The following is a 21,702-nucleotide window of genomic DNA, read 5'->3' as shown; positions in this document are numbered from 1 at the left end:
AGGAAATATTTGAATAAGTTCGGTAACACCCATCTGCAGATCAAGTCAGGTAAGTGGAAAATTATAGCAGTGGTTCATGAACCCCAAGGGGTTAAAAGGACACACCATAAGTAAGGGTGTGACATGCAACAGACGGCTGAGTGAGGATACCAGCACGCTCAAAGTCATGAATCCCTAAAACTGGTGCTAATGCTGCGCTCTCAGTTGCATGGGTGGGACCCGAGGGCTCCTCTGGGTAGCCTGCTGGTTTAGACCTCAGTTAACAGGCGACCTTCCCACGCATTGGCCTTCTGCTCTCCGCCTCCCCTCCTGAGCAAGAGTGAATTGAGCACAGGCTGCAGTGCCTGCCTTCCGATGCATACTGTGGGAGGCAGTGCCGCCGACGGGGAGCTGAAGGCAATGGGGTCACCTCTGGGAAACAGGAAGGGTAGACCCTCCGCTGTATCTGTGATATTAATCTCACCACCAGCTTTATTGCAAAATGGCATCAGGCTAAAATTTAAGAGCCGGTAGTTACACTGGTCTCTGCTCTTGCCTCTGTATTTCATTAAAAAAAAAAAAAAAAAGGTTTTTGTTAAGAGAAAAAAAAAAAACTGGTGGGAAAAAAGTTTAAATTTTTATTTAAGAAAAAAAGATTTTATTTATTCATTCATGAGAGACACACAGAGAGAGGCAGAGACCCAGGCAGAGGGAGAAGCAGGCTCCGTGCAGGGAGCCCGACGTGGGACTCGGTCCCCGATCCTGGGACTCCAGGATCACGCCCGAGGCCGAAGGCGGCGGTAAGACTTGGAGCCAGGCGGGCTGCCCTAAATTGTTCGTTTTGACTTTGGCCCACCCTCGAACAACAGAGAGAGGAGAAGGCCGAGGGAGGCCTGGACGGGCCGGGTGTTCTCAGCCCCCTCGGGAGCCGGCCGGGCTCTGGGGCGGCGTCCGCCTCCCTGGGCAGCGCCCTCTCTAGCCTCCGCCCGACAGGTGCGGCTGTGCTTGGACACGGTCCCTTGGACAGTGCGGGAGCGGCGGGGAGGTCCTCCGCGCAGATCTGCTGGCTCAGCCGGTGAGCGCGTCGCAGCCCTTCTCTGTTCTCAGCCCTTCCTCTGAATCTCCTGCCCCTCCTCTCCGCGTTCGCGCATTTTATTCCCGCATCAAACACACACAACACACACGCGCATAGCACACGTGCACGCACGACCCAGGCCGCTGTGCTCCAGGTTCTGCAGCCTCGAAACACGTATCTGTTGATAATACATCGGGGCCGGGGGTTCCTGCCTCCTTGGGCCTGGCGCTGGCAGGTCTGCTCCGCCTCTGGGAGCTCCTGCTGTAACCGGGGAGACTGGGTGGCCGCGCTTCTGCTCCCTCATCGCAGGCTGGCAGGTCTGCCCAAGTCGTTTGGGGGATCTGGGCCTCACGTACCAACGATACGTGAGGGTGGCCCCAGGAGGAGCCCGCGGCACCCTCCCGGGGCGCCAGCTTCCGCTCTGGCAGAGAACCTCCGGATGGTTCGGAGACGTTTGCGCCGCTGCTGGATGAAAAGCAGCACCTGGAAGGGCCCCGGGCGGAGAGCGCCAGGCCGGGAGCCCCATGTGTGCTGGGGGAGCCCGAAATAGCAGGGGCCGGGTCACCCACCACCCACTGCCTGTCTCTGGAGCCCTTGTCAGGCCTTCATTTTCCTGCCATTACTGAGGGGGCCCGACCCGGCCATGGTGCCTCAGGAGCCCTCCCTTCTCCCTAAATTCTGCCCAGACGTCTTTATGGTAAACAATCTTCCTTCACTCTCGCCTGACCCCCAGGCCTCCGGGGGGGGGGGGGGGGGCGTAAGTCTGTCACAACAAGCTTTGATTGACGCCTGATCTGCAACCAGGTGCCCCTGTCTGCACAGTGGCCCAAGCAGCTGACGGGTTTGCTTCCTGTCAATAGAAAGCAAGCAGCTGGGCTGCGATGTTTCACTCCTTATGAGCCTCCTTGTTCTTCTGAACCACCTGACTCCCCGGGATCATGCTTCCTCTCTGAAACCCTGGGTTTTTCCTAATGACCTTTCAGAGGCCTTGTCATGTGGCTTTCAATGCTCCTATTTTTAGTTCTGGGCTCTGAAGGGGCATGAGATGGAACAGGCTGCAGGTCTCCTGTCTCACAAAGAATAGAGGTGCCCTGTGTTGAAGAGCAAAAGATGGTGCAGAGCAGTTGCTCTGAGAGAGGCCAAGGGAGGGAGAGAGGAGAGAAGGCCAGGAAACAGCCTCTGGCTGCCCTCATCCTGGGGGGGAATGGGGGGGGTGAGTCAGTAAAGCCTTGAAAAGGAGCGCACAAGGCCACCTGGTGCCAGAGCCGAGGGAAGGTCAACACTATCGGCTGCTGGGGTGGATGAGGGAAGTGAGAAGTCCCGGGGCCGACTTTGAGTGGCCGTTTCAGGAGAGTAGTGGGGCCTGAAGACAGACTGGACAAGTTAAGGATGAGTGGGTGGCTGGCAACTGGAAGGCCTGTGTAACCTATTCTCACAATATTGTGTCACGAGGGGAAGAGACAGTCCCAACATGCAAACGGTGTACAGTAGCGAGAACTGGCGTGGGTCGATTGTGTTTGGCTTTGCCCTAGAGAAATGTGTTGGTACACAGAGAGGAAGGCCCGTAGAGAAAGGAGTAGACGAAGAGGTGGAAGACGAAGGAGAGGATTGAACGAACCCAGTCACTCCTAGGGAAGGAGGAGCCTTGGAGAATCAGACGGAGGTGGGAGTCTACTAGTTGGAGCAGCGTGTGGTGCCTCGTGGTGTAACAACATCTGACAGTCAGACACAGCTGGGGTGGAGCTCTTGGCTTAGGGTAAAGGTGGCATCTCCTAAATGACCCACAAATCTGAATCTTGGCATCTTATTTGTGGGTGGACCTGGAGCCCCAAGCTATGCTGTGAGAAGGACGTAGGCCCCCGTGGAAAAAGAAAGAGGGTGAGTTGGCTGGTGTGCCCAGGCGCTGTAGGCCCTGAGCCAATTTACTCATGCAACTGCCTGGCAAGCGGAACTAAAAGAGAAAGAAAAAACACACACACAGAGGACGGCCAAATCCACAGAACAGGCTCGAGTCAATTTTTTTTCTTTCAGTTACCTATAAGGAAGACTTAGATGAGAAAGTAAGAACAAGTGGCACCCGGGTGGCTCAGTCAGTTGAGACCTGACTCTTGATTTCAGCTCAGGTGATGATCTCAGGGTCCGGAGATCAAGTCCCACATGGGGCTCCTTGCTCAGTGGGGAGTCTGCTTGAGATTCTCTCTTTCCCTCTGCCCCTCCCCCTACTCACTTGCTCACTCTCTCTGAAATAAATAAATAAAATCTTAAAAAAAAAAAAAGTAAAAAGTAAGAACAAGATGCCTAGGCCCTCAGATAGACTCCCTGAGCCCTTCCCCTCCCTCCCACTGCATAGAGGCAGTGGAAGAACAGAAGAAAGTGTCCAGGAGCTCCTGGCTGCCTCAGTTAGAAGAGCATGTGACTCTTGACCTCGAAGTCCTGAGTTCCAGTCCTATGTGGGGTATAGAGATTACTAAAAAAACAATAATAATAATAATAAATAAACTTGAATGCAAGAGTCTCCCACTTGAGGCCTAGGATCTAGTGTACCCTGCCTGGGCTCCTTGGTAAACACAGCAGACCTTCCTTTTTAAAAATTCATTCATTCATTCATTCATTCATTCATACATTCATGAGAGATACATAGAGAGGCAGAGACATAGGCAGAGGGAGAAGTAGGCTCCCTGTGGGGAGCCTGATGCAGGACTCGATCTTAGAACCCCAGGATCACAACCTGAGCCCAAGGCAGATGCTCAACCACTGAGCCACCCAGGTGTCCTACAGTAGCCCTTCCTAACTGGTGTGGGAAGTCATTGATCTTCTCAGTCCTGGGAGCAAGTCGGCTCTGGGGTCAAATGCCTCAGCACGGGTGCTGGAGAGCCTAGATTTGTGCCAGCCTTTTTTTTTTTTTTTTTTTTTTAAGATTTATTTATTTGTTTTTATGGGGGGAGGAGAGCAGCGGGAGGGAATCTCAAGCAGAACCCCCGCTGAAGATGGAGCCCAACTCAGGGCTTGATCTCATGACCCTGAGATCATGATCTGAGTCAAAAACCAAGAGTCAGACATGCAACCGACTGAGCCACCCAGACGCCCCTGTGCCAAGCTGTTTTCTAACATAAAAAGGCATTCTAATATCTGCTGAATGAATGACTACTTGTATTCATTATAATTTGTATTTTAAAAAGGATCTATAACTAGCATAGTAATCCTATTGAGAGCATAAAGGAAACTCTAAATTTCTTTTGAATATCTCTGTGTGTTGAAAAAATTATAATTAGCAAGTTAAACCCACGATTTCACAAATATTATTTCTTACTACAAGGCTAAGTAAAAAAAAAAAAAAAAAAAGGACCACCTGGCTGACTCAGTTGGTTAAGTGTCTGCCTTTGACTCAGGTCATGATCTCAGGGTGCTGGGATCAAGCTCTGCATCGGGCTCCCTGCTCAGCAGGGAGTCTTCTTCTCCCTTCCCCTCTGCATTTCATCCCTTCTTTTTTTTTCTCTCTCAATAAATAAATAATCTTAAAAAGAAAAGAATTAAAGTTGATTTCATGAAAAATATAAGTGAGATAATATGACAAGCAGATATAAGGACAGTCATCAGACTGAGATACACTGTGTCTCCCACTGCACCACCCGTGAGCGCTTGTGTGGCCATTCTGCCCGGGGCTGGGAGAGAGGAAGGAGGCTCACTGAGTGTAAAGCTGGATGTGCATTTTGCAGAGGTGTCTCCTTTGACCTGGCAACAGTCTTCTGGATATTATCTCTTCAGAAGTATCATCAACCTTAGACAAGTTAAATAACTTGTCCAAGATCAATCAACTGTAAATGGCGGAGCCAGAACTCAAACACAGCTCTGGTTGACTCCTCAGCCTTGCTCCTTTGAGTCTGTCCGGCAAGAAGAGAGTGAGTCAGTGCTTAGGAAATGTCCAGCTTAGGGGAGGAAGCACGAGGGAGTTTCCTTGGGAGGTTCTCTGTCTCCATGAAGTCAGTGGCAAGGCCACTATAGGGGATTTAAGAAGAAATCACCCAGACTGAAGCTTTCATCCCTGATATGATAGAAAATTAAAAGAAATAACAAACTGAGGGGTGCTGGAGAGGAGGTGGGGCGTGATGGGGTAACTGGGTGATGGACATTAAGGACAGTGTGTGATGTAATGAGCACTGGGTGTTATATAAGACTGGTGAATCACTCAACTCTACCTCTGAAACCAATAACACACTACATGTTAATTAACTGAATTTAAATAAAATTTTAAAAAATGAAAAGAAATAAGAGCATTAGAAAATAAACGCCCTTAATAAGTTTGCAACCACCTGTGGCACCTCATGTTGGGAACTAATAACTAGGGATTTATTTATTGCAAGATACTTTTACACTTATCCCCATATTTGAAGGGTCTCAAGTTTTCACAACACCTCCCCATAGGATCTCTAGCTCCTTACTACTCAAAGTGTGGTCTGTAGTAGGGTGACCAACCATCCTAGTTGGGGCTTGGGGCTCAGGGTTTGCTTGGGACAAGGATATTCCAGTCCTGAGACTGGGATAGGCCTGGGACATGTTGGTCACCCTAACCAACAGCACCTGGGAGCTTGTTAGAAATGGGGAATCCTGGGCATCTGGGTGGCTCAGTGGTTGAGCATCTGCCTTTGGTGAAGGTCATGATCCTAGGGTTCTGGGATCGAGTCCTGTGTCAGGCTCCTTGCATGGAGCCTGCTTCTCCCTGCCTATGTCTGCCTCTCTCTCTGTGTCTTTCATGAGTAAATAAATAAAATCTTAAAAAAAAAAAAAAAAAGGAAAAGAAAAGAAAAGACATGGGGAATCCTGGCCTCATTCCAGATCTATTGAATCAGAATCTGCACTTGAGCAAAAGCCCATTCAGGTCTGAGAAGCAGTGCTATAGATGAGACATTGGTGTAATAGATCTGATGGTAGCCCCCTGTATCAGTAGGGGTAGTCCAGAGAAACAATAGGATGTGTAGGTATATATAGAAAGAGGTTTATTTTAATGAACTAGATCACATGATTGTGGAAGCTTGGCAAGTCCAAAATCCTGTGGTGGAGGCTGACAGCTGGAGACTCCAGAAAGAGTTGTAGTTTGAATCCAAAGACAGGCTGGAGAGCCAGGAAGAGCCAATATTGTAGATAAAGTCCAAAGGCCATCTGTGGGCAGACTTCCCTTCTGCTTGGTGGAGGTCAGCTTTCTGTTCTAGTCAGGTCTTCAACTGATTGGATGAGGCCCCCCCACATCATGGAAGACAATCTGCTTTACTCAAAGTCTATTGATTTAAATGTAAATCTCATGCAAAAACACCCTCGCGGAAATATCCAGAATAACTTTTGGCCACAAAGCTGGGCAACGTGACCCAGACAAGTTGACACATGAAATTAACCATCACATTCCCACAAAAGATATGTCCATGTCAAACCCTGGAAACCTGTGAGTGTTAATTTATTGTTAAAAAGAGTCTCTGCTGGGACACCTGGGTGGCTCAGCGGTTGAGCATCTGCCTTTAGCTCAGGGGATCAAGTCCCACACAGGCTCCCTGTGAGGAGCCTGCTTCTCCCTCTGCCTGTGTCTCTGTCTCTCTCTGTGTCTCTCATGAATAAATAAATAAAATCTTTAAGGAAGAAAAAAGAGCGTCTGCAGCAGGATCCTGGGTAGCTCAGTCAGTTGGACCTCGGACTCTTTATCTGGGCTCAGGTCATGATCTCAGGTTGGTAAGATCCAACACCGTATGAGCTCACCCTGAGAGTGGAGTCTGCTTAAGATTCTCTCTCTCTCCTTCTCCCTCTGCCCCTTTCCAACCTTGCCCTGCATGTGCATGCTCTCAATTTAAAGAAAAAAAAAAAAAAGGAAAAAAAAAAGAAAAAAAAAAAGGAGTCTCTGCAGGCATAATTAGGTATCTTGAGATGAGCACATCCTGGATCCTCCATGTAAGCCCTTAATCCAAAGACAAAGATCCTTAGGAGAGACACACAAAAGAATAAAAAGTCATGTGAAGATAGATGCACAAGAGATGAGAGTGATGTGGCCACAGCCACATAAACCTAGGGACACACCTACAGCCACTAGAAGCTAGAAAAGGCAAAGGACTCTCCCCTAGAACTTCCAGAGGGAGTGTGGCCTTGCAGCACCTCCATTTTGGACCTCTGACCTCCAGGACTGTGAGGGAATACAGTTTTGTGGTTTTAGTCCCTCCTGCCCCAGTTTGTGGTAGTTGTTGGTTGTCACAGGAAAGTGCCAGAGGCTCCCTCCCACTCACCTCTCCGCTGGTCCATCACCTGCACACTTGCACACCGATGGGAAAAGGCTGGAGGCTGCTCTTCCCTCCTACTCCTGGCTTCTGCTGTTTGGGTGGTTTGAGGGCAGGCCTGCAGGGCCCCATGTCAGGGACGCCTGGGTGGCTCAGCGGTTGAGCATCTGCCTTTGGCTCAAGGTGTTATCCCAGAGTCCCAGGATCGAGTCCCATATCGGGCTCCCACGGGGAGCCTGCCTCGCTCTCTACCTGTGTCTCTGCCTCCCTCTCTTTCTGTGCCTCATGAATAAATAAATAAAATCTTAAAAAAAAAAAAAGGGGGAGCTGCATGTCTAGTCCTCTTAGACCTCCTGCCTGCCCACCACTACAGGCCTGGAGGCCTCAGGCCTCACAGCCAGCCTGTGCCGAGGATCTAGCAGCGGTCTCTTTCAGGCCCTGTGCTTGGCCCTGGGCCCCACTGTCCCTGTCTCAGGCCAGCCACAGTGTGTCATGAGTCTGTTATGATGCAGACACCTTTGCAGCATTGGAGAGGCCCCAGAGGTCCCTGGTCTCCGCAGACTTACTGTCTGCTCAATCACTTCCCACTCCCTCCCCTCTCCAGAAACACCACCAGCAGCCAGATCCTTCCAGCAATGGGCGCAGCACCTGCTCCTCCTCTGTCGCTGTGGGTGCCTGGCCCCTGCCCTGCAGGATGTCGGAACTGGGATGCGATAGGGGAGCTTCTTTCAAATGTGCAGATTCATTTCTTGGTCTTTGCTGTGGAGGAAGCCATGTACCGAATGAAAGTAAGGCGTGGGCTGAATATGACCATGGAGTTGTAACTTATTTCATTAAAGCCTTAGACCTAATGCTCAATCATGTTTGTACAAGAAAAGATAGAGAACAATGATGGTATATTTTTCATTCTAGATTAATTAAAATTTACATAACCATGACCGACCACAGCTATTAGAAGAATGTAAGGTGAGCAGCCCAGGTGGCTCAGAGGTTTAGTGTCGCCTTCAGCCAGGGCGTGATCCTGGAGACCCCGGATCGAGTCCCACATCAGGCTCCCTGCATGGAGCCTGCTTCTCCCTCTGCTTCTCATGAATAAATAAATAAAATTAAAAAAAAAAAAAAAAGAATGTAAGGCTGGTCCTGATTTCCAATCCTGCCTCATTAAAAAATAAATTACTGGGGATCCCTGGGTGGCGCAGTGGTTTGGTGCCTGCCTTTGGCCCGGGGCGCGATCCTGGAGACCCGGGATCGAATCCCATGTCGGGCTCCCGGTGCATGGAGCCTGCTTCTCCCTCTGCCTGTGTCTCTGCCTCTCTCTCTCTCTCTGTGTGACTATCATAAATAAATTTTAAAAATAAAATAAAATAAAATAAAATAAATTACTTTGTAAAATCCACTCACTTCAATAATCAAGATCAGTTTATCATAATCCTTGAGTGTGAGTTTGCCCTCTCCACATCTGATTTTTTAAAAATATTTTATTAATTTATTCATGAAAGACACAGAGAGAGGCAGAGACATAGGCAGAGGGAGAAGCGGGATCCTTGCAGGGGAGCCCGATGCAGGACTCAATCCCAGGACCCCAGGATCACGACCTGAGCCGAAGGCAGACACTCGACCACTGAGCCACCAGGTGCCCCACACATCTGATTTCCTTAAAAAAAAAAAATTCTCTTTCATATCTTTAATGTTGTCACTTCAGATCATCCAAAATGTGTTTACTTTTAATAGATCAAAGAATCCATTCTAGACATAAAGTCATGAAAATTAAGACTGAACTGACCTTTAGCATCAAGAGACCATTCTTGTCTTTCTCAGCTTTTTCTAAAGCCTCTTTACACCTCATGTATATCAGAAATCATGGGGGTAATTTATCCCTATTTATATCAGAAATCTTCTCATGTCGTTTTAATTGAACTCACTGTTTGCTCAGTGTCTACTAGGTAGACCAGATTATGCATTATGCATAGCCTCATGCAAGATTTTGGAATTACAAAGATGAACAAAATGGCTGTGGTCAACCCTGACAGAGTCTAGTCTACCTGGAGTGTCGGTCTGTTACGCATATCATACACTGAGCAGTGGTTCTCAGAGTATGGTCTGGGGGCCTCTGGGAAGGGAAGAGGAGTCCCTGAGACACATGTGCGGCTGTGTGTGGAGTCCAAACTATATCCCTATGTTCACAATAATATAGCCTATTCTCGTTACGTGCAGTAGGTATGTTCTATAAGGTGACTGTGACACTGACTCAGTGAATACTAAACTATTGGTCCCAAGGGAAAAATAACATTGTTCCTGCACATCTCTGCTCACAAGATTTTTGTCAATTGAGCAATATAAAACCTGGTCTTTATGCGGGTTTTTGTTTAAAGGCACTTAAGCATGAGGGGATGGGAGGCTTGTGGGTCATCTTTCATTCACCTCCCCAACTTTGCTGGGAGGATCTCGTGACAGGACTTCTTATGGCCTTCTAGGTTCTGATGAGGTGAGAGGCTTTCTGCCCCAGTCCCCTCAACATGGAGTTTCTGAGCAGGAATCTGGAATTCCTGCTCAGCCTGGAATGGGCTCTTCTACAGAGGGTGGCCCACAACGCACACTGCAGTCGACACAGCCCCCTGTGTTTCTGCGTTGTCCCTTCTGGTGTGTGGGACAAAGACCAGGGCAGTTGGCACCCTACATTGGCTGGTTGTATCTACCCTTCGACCAGCCAGGCTCATCCTCAGCCTCGTGTGTGCTTGATAATCAGAGAGACCCAAGGGAGATGCTGGCTAGGCCCACTCCCCAGGGACTCTGGTCATAGCTGGGCCATCTCACCCCCAGATCCCAGCCTGCAACCTGGTGATGAGAACGCTCTTCAAGTTTCAGCCCTCACAGAGGAGCTTTAGTGACAGAGACTAGAAAAAGAAGGAGCAGAGAAGAGGACTTTTTTTTTTTTTTTTTTTTTTTTTTGAGAATGTTTAGGTCAAGAAGAGAAGCAGTCTGGATGTGAGGAAATGGCTGGGAATGAAGAGTGGAGATTTAAAGCAAGAGCGCTGCTGAGGGTTCTGATACGCTTAGTCATATTTGACAAAGGTAAGAGAAAATTGGAACCATTTAAAAATTATTCTTTGGTGGTCTAGCTGGTTTCTGTGATCATAACACTGCTTTTCAATTCAGACTGTGGCTTGCTTCATAACCTGTCAATATATAATGATTAACTAGGAATTTCTATGCCTGGGGAGAGACTCATGGTGCATGACACCCCTGAATGTCCCAAATTGCAAAAGAGAGTTCTATTATTTTATATGTAAGTACAAATTCCTTAAGCTTTCTACAGGCGGTGAAAAGAGAGTGGGCATAAAACTCCAGCAGAACTTCTCAATGGGGGGATACCTGGGTGGCTCAGTGGTTGAGCGTCTGCCTTTGGCTCAGGGCGTGATCCCAGAGTTCCAGGATCGAGTCCCGCATTGGGTTTCCTGCATGGAGCCTGCTTCTCCCTCTGCCTGTGTCTCTGCCTCTCTATGTCTCTCCTGAATAAATAAATAAAATCTTAAAAAAAAAAAAAAAAAAGAACTTCTCAATGGGAATGGTCCTACCATTTGGGGCAGGAAAATTGTTGTGCAGGGCAGTTCCTGGCATTGCAAAAAGGTCTTACCCAGTGAAAATCAAAAGCACCCACTCCTCACTGTGACAATGAAAAATACCACCCCGCTCCACACACACTTTTTTTTTTTTTTTTAAAGATTTTATTAGCTCATGAGAGACACAGAGAGAGAGGCAGAGACACAGGCAGAGGGAGAAGCAGGCTCCATGTGGGACTGATGTGGGACTCGATCCCAGGACTCCAGGATCACGTCCTAAGCTGAAGGCAGATGCCCAGCTGCTGAACCACCCAGGCGTCCCCCCCCTCGTTTTAAATACACCCCCCCTTGGGACTGGAACTGCCTCCCTGGAGAACTATTGTCAGTCAAGAGTAGTTGGACAATATCTGAGAAATTCAGCTCAAGCTTCCGCTGCCTGTGTCATACTGTTTAACTTCTGCAGCAACCCATGTTGGTGGGGCAGGGGAGGAGGGGGCCCATCCTGTGAGGCATTCTTATGAACTAAATGTTTGTGTCTTCCCCAAAACTCATGTGTTGAAACCCTACCTCCTCCCCTCACTCTGCCCCCGGCAGCCAAATGTGATATTAGGAGATGGACGTAGTTTGGATTAGATGAGGTCATGAGGGTAGGGCCTGCAGACTGGGATTAGTGCCCTTATAAGAATCAGGAGAGTGCTGGCTTTCCCTCTGCTTCTCTGGATTTGAAGGCACAACAGAAAGTTGAGATGTAGATAGCTGGCACTTGAAAGAGGGCCTTCACCAGAACATAGCTGTGTTGGAACCCCAAGCTCAGACTTTTAGCTTCTAGGACTGTGAAAAGTACATTTCTGCTGTTTACAAACCACTGAATTACTTCTTTCTTTCTTTTTTTAAATATTTATTTATTTATTCATTCAGAGAGAGAGAGAGAGAGGCAGGCAGAGACACAGGCAGAGGGAGAAGCAGGCCCCATGCAGGGAGCCCGATGCAGGACTCGATCCTGGGTCTCCAGAATCACGCCCTGGGCTGCAGGCAGCGCTAAACCGCTGCGCCATAATTTATTTTAAAAGATTATTTATTTATTTGAGAGAGTGAAATTGAGAGAAATCGCAGAGTGAGGAGAGAGCCTGATGTGGGACTCGATCCCAGGACCCTGAGATCATGACTTGAGCTGAAGGCAGATACTTAACTGACTGAGCCACCCAGGTGCCCCCCACTAAATTATTTAACTTTAGGCTGAAAGCTCCTTCCCATAATTAACTATATGTTGAAAATAAATTTTATTTATTTCTTTATTCATGAGAGACACACAGAGACAGAGGCAGAGACATAGGCAGAGGGAGAATCGGGCTCCCTGCAGGGGAGTGGGACTCACAACATGAGTCAAAGGGAGACACTCAACTGCTGAGCCACCCAGGTGCCCCTCCTTTGGGGTTTTAAATTATTTATTTATTTATTTATTTGAGAGAGAAGAGAGAGAGCATGAGGGGAGGGACAGAGGGAGAAGAGAATCTTAAGCAGACTCCCCTCACTGAGCATAGAGCCTGACTCAGGGCTGGATCCCAGGACCTTGAGATCATGACTTGAGCTGAAACCAAGAGTTGGTTGCTCAACCAACTGCGCCATTTAGGCGCCCCTCTTATAATCCTTTGTATTTCTGTGGTGTTAGTTATTATTGCTCTTCTTTTATTTCTGATTTTGATTGGGATTCTTTAAACCAATTTCATTTTTTCATCTGTGCTAGTTCAGTAAATCTGCTAGCGTATGCTAGTGAATATGCTTCCTGTTGTTCTTTGGCATTTACAAACAGCTTAGTAAAAAGTGTTCCTGAAGTAGAATGTAAAGTTGTATAGTAGAAAAGGCTAGGCTGGTGATGTGTTCAAATGAACATATGCCAGTCAAACGGAAAAAAGCAGATGATCAGCCTATAATCTGGCTGTGAGGTCTCTGAGCACCAAAAGTGCAAGATACATCCTTTATAAAACGTAGTAACGGTTTTCTGTTGTAATGTAGCTTAGGCAAAAAGCAACAATATTGATTTTTTCCTTCAGTCTCATGAAACTAAGGATTCTAAATATGCTGAGGTCAGGGACTATTAAAAAATCTTAAATCCTCCTTTAATGTTGGTTGAATTTTTCAATTAAAATTTTTAATTTTTTAGTTTTATTTTTAGTTTATTTAGTTTACTTCTTTACTCAAAGTGTGTCGATAAGTGTTTTCAATATACCTGTGTGTGAAAACAATGTGAAAAAGACGACTGAGATTTTGATTGTAGGCTTTTGTTTCTACCTTTGAGGAAGTCAGAAGAAAATAATTTTTCTAGTGGAAAATAGAATTAAATGGTAGAAACAGGGAAGTAACACTCAAAAACCGACCGTCCTCCTATTTTCAAGCTGTTGTCCAGGAGTACAGGAAGAATTTTGAATCAGTTTTTTTTTTTTTTTTTTTTTTTTTTTTTTTGGTCTTCCTTTTCAGAGGCGGGGCTCAAGATTTAGTCTGGAATTCAGATCCTGTTAATGACTGCTCTGTGGCAGCTAAACCGAGAGAACAAGCAGCTGCCCTGTTCATTAATTCAAACAACACCGGGTACAGAGCTTGTGCTGCAGAGCTTTTGCTACGGGATGGAAATCAATGTGTATCCTCAGTGGAAGTTGTGCCTTCAAGGACCTCATGTAAGTAATTTAGCAAGTCAATAGAGCTTCATCATGAAAACTGCAATATGAAAAAAAAAAAAAAAGGGAAATAAATTACAAGGAAGAAGAGGAAAACTTTAGTTTTAAATCTATCCCATCCATCTTTTAAAAAATGTCTTTTTACTGCTGTTTCTGGGGTTGCTATTTGTTTCTCTGTTACTGTGCTGGAACTTCTGGTCTAAGCTGTAAGTTGAAAATGAACTCTTTCCCTCAAATTCCTCACGCTTTCATCAGATAAAGTCGGTTTGCTTTTACTTTTTGAATCTTCTGCTTCACAAATGCAATTTACTTCCAGAAATGTGATGTTCATGGCAACTATTTTTACTTTCTTCTTTGATTTTGAAACTTGATGGATAGAGGGGCCCAGCTAAGGCTTCTTTCTCTCCCATTAGCCACCTGCGGGGAAAGGAGTGTGTTTGCTTCTGAGTTAATTAGTATCCAATGGTAATGACAATTACTAGGTTTATTGAAATATAACTATGTCATATAGTGTGCTATATTTTAATGAAATTTATTTAACCTAAATTTTTCCTTGAGGCATATGGAAATCCAGATGTTTTAGGGAATTATCATCACATTTCATCTGGTGATTTTAAAAAATGTATATATTTAAAGATTGTCTAGGGGTGTCAGACTGGCTGAGTCCGTAGAGCATGTGACTCCTGATTTCAGGGTTGGGAGTTCAAGCCCCACGTTGGGCATAGAGATTACTTAAAAAATAAAATATTTTTAAAAGAAAGATCATCTACAGTTAAGAAATAATTTATAAGCAGTTTTTAATCAAATAGCATCATTCTTGCAATTATTTTCGATAGTTAACTTCTAGCTTTATCACTAATGTCTAATCTCTATTTGCCTTCTTCAGTGAGAATATATTATTATTATTATTTTTTTTGGTAGCACTCTCACTTATATTTAAATTCAAGGTCAGAGTTTCTGAGTTGGAACTTCTTAGGTTTTCTTTTTCTTCCTCATGTCTTCAATGAAGTCTAAGAAATGGCTGTCTCTGGTTACAAAGGGAATAGTTGTTCTGATTCTCATTTTTCATGTGACTGTTTTTTTTTTAATGTGCCTTGAAATTACCATTTCATCCATCTGCCTAATGTTTGGTGGTTCTATAACTGACTACATGAACTCTGAAATACTCCATGTGGTTTTTAAGTCCCTGTCAAGGTACTCTTCTCCTTCATAATATACCTGTGTTTTCCAATGTTCCGCAACAAAACTTGTCTCCTGTTGGTCTAGTCTCCCATGTACGTTATTATCACTTCCTTATTATGTTCAATCACACCACATTCTCTTCTCGAAAAATGCTCATCTGAAATGTAAAACTGATAGGACTTCATGACAGACTGAAATTGAGAACTAATGGAGAAGTCAAAGAAGTCTCCCAGTTTCTGGGTAGATGAGGAGACCATTCGCTGAGAATGAGAGTAGAGGGCAGCCTGCGTGGCTCTGCGGTTTAGCGCCTCCTTCAGCCCAGGGTCTGATCCTGGAGACCTGGGGATGGAGTACCATGTCGGGCTCCCTGCATGGAGCCTGCTTTGTCTCTGCCTCTCTCTCTCTTTCTGTATGTCTCTCATGAATAAATAAAATCTTAAAAAAAAAAAAAAAAAGAGTAGAAAAGCCCAAGTTTATGGAGGAGAAGAAAATTTCACTCTGGCCAGTTGATTTGAAGTGCCCATGGAACCTAGCCAAATGCAGGTGTCCTAAAAGGAGTTAGATGTTTGGGTCTGGACTGAGAAAACTAGGCTGGAGTTTCAGATTTTTTTATTTTTTAAATTTTTTTGGAGTTTCAGATTTAGCAGTAATTTAAAATGTTTGTTTGTGAAGCTGTGTGGGTAGATGAGCTTAAGCTGGGAGGATACTAAAGTGAGATGAAAATGAAGCTAAGTGGGGAATTCCGAGAAAACATTAACTTTTAAGTAGTGGTTTGAGGAAGTATAGCAACCAGAGAGGTGGCAGGTAGGCAGGAAATCAGGAACTGTCATGGAAATGTGGGAAGAAGTTTCAAGAATGAGGCAGTGACCACAGTGTAAAGAAGGGGTTAAGAGAAGAGCAGCTGGAGAGCAGAAAAGACTCAGAGCCTGGGTGGTCAGAAAAAGTGAGTGGAGAAAGAGGGAAAGTGGCCAGGAAAGCAGCACTGAATGTTTAACATAACACATAATAAACTGAAGTCCCTGGGTTTCCACAGGGGTTTCCACCCTATAAAATTAAATTTAATAATGTCTAAGAGTCTAATCATCTAGGACTTAGAAAACTGTTATAAGTAGAATATTATAAAAAGAGTTCTGAACTGGCCAAGAGTAAAAGTATAACAAACTGGGCATCAGGGGCATTTAAAAAGTCTGGCGAAACAGGTAGAACAAGAAATGTAGTTGGTGCCTTGGGCTAAGAGTGTGCAGTGTATTTCAAAATAGACCATTTTGTTGGGTGAATTATACCTATCAAAATTCGTATCTCTGACCCATATCATTCTCCAGGTCCCCAGTCTAATGAAAATGACCTTTAGGTACTGCAAATTCAACATATCCAAATCAGAGATCCTTATCACCACCTCAAACCTGCTGCTTCTCTGTTTCAGATCCAGCACTGCCAGCCACCCAGCTGCTTTGAAATAGAAACCTGTCATTCTCTTACAATATCGTCTCTTCAATCCTGTCTCTGCCATCAAGTTCTGACCATTCTTTCTCCACATTCTTTTGATTTCATCCTCTTAATTCCTACTACCACCATCTTTTTTTAACAATTAGTTTTTTTGTTTTGTTTAAAGATTTTATTATTTATTCAGGAGAATACACAGAGAGGAGACAAAGAGAGAGGCAGAGGCACAGGCGGAGGGAGAAGCAGGCTCTATGCAGGGAGCCCGACGTGGGACTCGATCCGGGGTCTCCAGGGTGTCCAGGCTCACGCCCTGGGATGAAGGCAGGTGCTAAACCGCTGAGCCACCCGGGCTGCCCCCACCACCACCATCTTAATTCAGGTCCTGAAATAGGATTCTTAACTGGCCTACCTTCTTCTAGTTCTTCCCCTTCTTTCCAACCCATCTTCCACAAATCTTTTTTTTTTTTTAAGATTTTATTTATTCATTCATAGAGACACACACAGAGAGAGAGGCAGAGACACAGGCAGAGGGAGAAGCAGGCTCCATGCGGGGAGCACGATGTGGGACTCGATCCGAGGTCTCCATGATCATGCCCTGGGCTGCAGGCGCGCTAAACCGCTGCGCCACCAGGGCTGCCCGATCTTCCACAAATCTAATTAAGCAAATCTGATGTCATTCCCTTGACTTAAAAAAAATCTCCCAATTCTAATGAGGAGAAAGAAAGCCTGACCTCCAGGCACGCCTGGGTTGGTTAAGCGTCTGCCTTCAGGTCATGATATTGGGGTTCTGAGATCGAGCCCCACATCTGGTTCTCTGCTCACTGAAGAGTCTAATTCTCCTTCTCCCTCTGTCTCCCCTGCTCATGCTTTCTCTCTCTCAAAGAAATTAAAAAAGGAAGGAAGGAAGAAATCTAAAAGCAAGCAAGCAAGCAAGCCTGCCTTACCTCAGCAGGACATAACCCAAGGCCCTTGTTGATCTGGCTTTACTTCACATGTTAGCTGCATCTCATTACTTTCTTCCTCCATACATGTAGCCTATAACACCATTAAGTTTCTTCCTGTTCAACTCACCGTGCTTTTTTTTACACTTGATCCACTGTAAAGTCTGAGCAACAGTGTTGTACTAATATGATCATAAGCTTGGGTGCTTGGAGGAGTGTTGATGGGAAATTGAATCCAAGTGACTTGGACCAGTCATAGAGAAAAGACCTGGGATAGCAATGACTCTTTTTTTTTAAAAGGTTTTGTTTTTAAAGAAATATCTACACCCAGCATGAGGCTCAAACTTACAACCCTGAGATCAAGAGTTACATGCTCTACTGACTGAGCCAGCCAGGCACCCAGCAATTACTCTTCGATAGGAGATATAATCCCCCCATTTCACTCAAAGCTTGTTAGACTGTATTTCTTACATATGTCATGATTCAAGGAACTATCAGGGAGAAAAGTATACCTAACAGAGTGAACCTCAAGGAATTTATGATCTGATGAGAAAGAACATAATGCTGTCGATTTTTTTAAAGGATTTTTTAATTTATTCATGAGGGACACACAGAGAGAGGGGCAGAGACACAGGCAGAGGGAGAACAGGCTCTATGCAGGGAGCCCGAAGGGGAGCTCCATCCCAGGACCCCAGGACCATGCCCTGAGCCAAAAGCAGATGCTCAACCGCTGAGCCACCCAGTCATCCATCCTGTCGAACTTTTAATAACAGAGTCAAAGTTAAAGACAAACTAGTTTTAAATACTTCTCCAGTTCTTCTGGAATAGCTATGCAAATTAAACTTTCTGAACTCCAATTAGTCAGGGTTGGCTGAGTTCTTTCTGGCTTACCTCATTTCCCTAGCAGACAGATAAGAAATAAAATTATTTATGGGTTTGAAATACGATACTTTTATAGCTCATAAAGAAAAATACTTAAAAAATCCCAGTAAAGGGCATTTCACAAAAACAAAGACATAGTCATTGTATTTATTTGTACTTTTCTTCTGTAATTGGGAGAGCTGGCATAGGGATGGCTCACAACCAGAGGTACTCTGAAAAGCTGATTGACGTAATAAACTGATTAGTAGTTGAGGGTATATGAGTAGTGATTAAACGGTCCCAAAATATGAATTTCAAAAGGCTCATTTTCTTGTTATGAATATCTTAATCACTACCTTTGTAAGCATATCTTTCAGACTTGTGCTCTTGCAAACCTGAAGTTGACCTGTACAGTGTAGGATGTTACTGAATTACTTTAAGTCAATGTAACCTTAATCCTTACATGCTTTTCCTAAAGGGGAAAGAACTGCTTTCCCATCTATGTCGTCATCAGTGCAACAAGAGTAGTTCTCTCTGGTCTGGGGGGTGCTTATATGACCTGGTTGGGCTATCAACAATCTGGCTTACGCAGTGATATCTGGTTTGTAAGATGTTTTTTACCTTCTTTATGCACTCAAGAGGTTCCTACTCAAATGATATATGGAAATATAAAATTTTCAATATTGGTAAAAAAAACCCCAAAATCTACAGGTGGTTTAATAAGTGCACAAATTCTCAAAATCATATTATTTAGTTACATTTTTTCCTAGCTATAATCTTAACCATGAAGTATTTTAAAAATACATAGTACTTATACACAGAAAAGTGGAGATATCTTAAGTGTATAATTTGAATTCTAACAAACTAAACACACCCATGTAATAAGCACCCAGATTTTTAAAAAAGTGAACATTAACCTGTTCTTTAATTTTTCTTAACTGTGAAGAGAAAAAATTAGGGTTCTTTCTGGATATTTGGTGGTATGGCATGCACCTTTATTATTATTTTTACTTATTATTATTTATTTTTAAGTAATCTCTACACCCAGTGTGGGGCTCCAACTCACAGCCCCCAAGATCTAGAGTCACGTGCTCCATCAACTGAGCCAGCCAGGTAGCCCCCTGGCATGTAACTTTAAAGGCAATATGCCCATCTTGAACATTTCATTGTGGTAGGCAAAATAATAGCTCCCTAAAGATATCCATGTCTTAATCCCTAGAACTTGTGAATATTTCCTTATATAGCAAGGGAGACTTTGCAGATGTGATTAAATTACGGATTTTGAGATGGGGAGATTGTCCTAAGTGGACCCAAGGTAATCACAGGGGTCTTTTCAAGTGAAGGAGGAGGAGAGTCACAGGAGAAGTGATAAGAAGAGGCCAGAGAGGCCACAAAACAAGGAATGAAGGGAGCCTGTAGCTAAGGAAAGGCCTGCACCCTAGGGAAGGCCGACCCACTGATACCTTTAAAAAAAAAAAAAAAAAAAAAAAGACTGATGGGCAGCCTGGGTGGTTCGGAGGTTTGGCGCCGCCTTCAGCCCAGGGAGTGATCATGTCGACTCAGGATCGAGTCCCACAGCGGGATCCCTGCATGGAGCCTACTTCTCCCTCTGCCTGTGTCTCTGTCTCTCTCTCTCTGTGTCTCTTATGAATAAATAAAGTCTTTAAAAAAGAAAAAAAACAAAGACTGATATATATTTGACCTATAACATTAGTTTCAAGTGTACAATGTAATGACTTGGTGTATGTATATATTATGAAATGATCACAATGTGTAGCTAACATCCATCACCACGCATAGTTGCCTAGTTACAAATTTCTTTTCTTATGATACCTATATTGCTGCTTTGATTTGAGCTGGGCGAAACCCATTTCAGTTTCCTAACTCTCAGGACTGTAAGATAATACATTCGTTTTCAGCAACTAGGTTCGAGGTAATTTGCTACAGCAGCAATAGAAAACGAATACACTCTCTGCTGAATCTGTGTCCAGATTCATGTATATTATTGCTCACTTAATAGCTTTATATAGGTACTCCATAAGCATCTCAAACATATCCGAAATTAAAACTTTAGTCCCTCAGCTTTTTTCTCATCTTGGTAAATGGCACCAATCACCCCATTACTAGTGCCAGACACCTGGAAGTCATCCTTGTTTCCTTCTTTTTCTGTTATCCCCTCATACCTAATCCATAATTTTCAATTCTGCTTCCACAGTAAAATCTCATATCATGCATGTGAGTTTCATTGCCACTTTTTTTTTTTTACAATTTGATTCTCTTTAATATGGAATGTATGCATATACTACAAAATACAAAAGATCGTATAAATAGGGCTGGAAGGGCAGCCCTGGTCGCTCAGGGGCTTAGCGCCGCCTTCAGCCCAGGGCTTGATCCTGGAGGCCCGGGATCGAGTCCCACGTCGGGCTCCCTGCATGGAGCCTGCTTCTCCCTCTGCCTGTGTCTCTGCGCCTCTCTGTCTCTCTCATGAATAAATAAAATCTTTAAACTATATTTTTCAATGTTTTTTAAATCCAACTCATTCCAAGTTTGTCATTGGTGACTCAGTCGTTTGAAAGACCTTTATCAGGCGCCGGGGGAGCCCCCCTCGGGCGGCCCCGGGCGGGGACTGGCGGGAGGTTCCCTAGAGGGGAGGCCTAGGCGGCGCCTCCCCACCTACTGGTCGGCCTTACTTGCATCCTCATCCACACCCCCTCCGTCCTCCAGCAGACGCGCTCCGGGAGAGGCGAGGCCGTAACTCAGGAGAGGGCTCTGCGGCGGTTTCGGTCTGGGCCTACGTCGTGCCTGAGGGAACAGACGGCCTAATCCCCCGCTGGGTGCCAGGCCAAAACAACCACCGCCAGCCAGGACCCGGGGACCCAGCGTGCGCGCGGCTGCGGCGGCAGAGGAGGAGACCGCGCGGGGGCGGGAGCAGAGGCCGGCGAGACCCGGGCCGCCACGACAACGGAAGGCGCCCCGCCCCTCGCCCCCGGCCCCCCTCCAAAAAACCGTTTGGCAAGGGGGTGGGGCTCGGGCGAGCGCAGCCAATCCCAGGGCCGCTCTCAGGTTACGTAAGTGCGCGCTCGCCGACTCGGCGCTCGGGGGCGTGCGAGGCTGGGGTCGAGCCCGGAGGGCTCTGCGCGCGTGGCCGGCCTGCGGAAGCCGTGGGGGCGGCCGTGCGCGGGCCCGCTTTCTGGGGCCGGGTTCGCCTCTCGCCCTCGAGGCGCGGCGGCGGCGGCGGCGTGGGAGGGAGCTGCGCGCCAGCTTGCGGTGAGCGCCCCGCGTCGCCGGGACTCGGGGGCCGGGCCGGGAGAGCATCCTCCGGGCCCCCACGGCCTCTTCCTCCGGCCCCTGCCTTGTGGACCTCCCCGCGTCCCCAGGGCCCGCCCGGACCCGGGCCTCGTCCTGTCCTCCGCAGGCCTGAGTGCCAGGCCCCTCTGTAGTCCCGTTACGGGGTCCGCGGTGCGACCCGCGGAGCAGACAGGTTCCCGGCCCCCCCGCCCCGGGGCAAGCAGCCGGCGGCCCAGACTGGACTCCGTGCCCGGGTAGTGCTGTCCAGGAAGGGGGCGGGCTGTGCTGGGAGGCAGGGTTGTGTCGCGGCGGGTGCAGGAGAGGGCGGGGAGCTCCTTGACAGACCAGCTGCTCTGGGGTGTGAAGGGGTCAACCAGGAGATGACATCGAAGGGCTGGGCTGGGCTTCCTGACTAGTTCAGGCGTTTATTTTTTTCGCCCAAGTCTGAGC

At 46.3% G+C, this 21,702-nt stretch overlaps 1 protein-coding gene across 6 annotated transcripts in view; it reads left to right on the top strand.

Annotated features, from left to right (window-relative positions):
* Nucleotides 1-13,370: 13,370 nt before the first annotated feature.
* The window catches only part of GNE (glucosamine (UDP-N-acetyl)-2-epimerase/N-acetylmannosamine kinase), a 42,957-nt gene continuing 34,625 nt past the window's right edge, over nucleotides 13,371-21,702 (top strand). For 2 of the 6 annotated variants that reach the window (XR_007414078.1, XM_035697197.1), the window contains exon 1: nucleotides 13,372-13,537. Coding sequence is in view for 2 of the 6 variants with exons in the window: in XM_035697197.1 (XP_035553090.1) it covers nucleotides 13,382-13,537 (156 nt within the window). In the remaining 4 variants the exon portion in view is untranslated. Of the gene's footprint in view, nucleotides 13,538-20,130; nucleotides 21,033-21,072; nucleotides 21,232-21,702 lie in introns of those variants that run through there. The other 4 variants (XM_035697199.1, XM_049116264.1, XM_035697198.2 and 1 more) reach the window with 4 other exon arrangements.

This window comes from Canis lupus, chromosome 11 (genome assembly GCF_003254725.2).
Source record: "Canis lupus dingo isolate Sandy chromosome 11, ASM325472v2, whole genome shotgun sequence".
NCBI lineage: Eukaryota > Metazoa > Chordata > Mammalia > Carnivora > Canidae > Canis > Canis lupus.
This window is presented reverse-complemented; position numbering and strand designations above follow the sequence as displayed.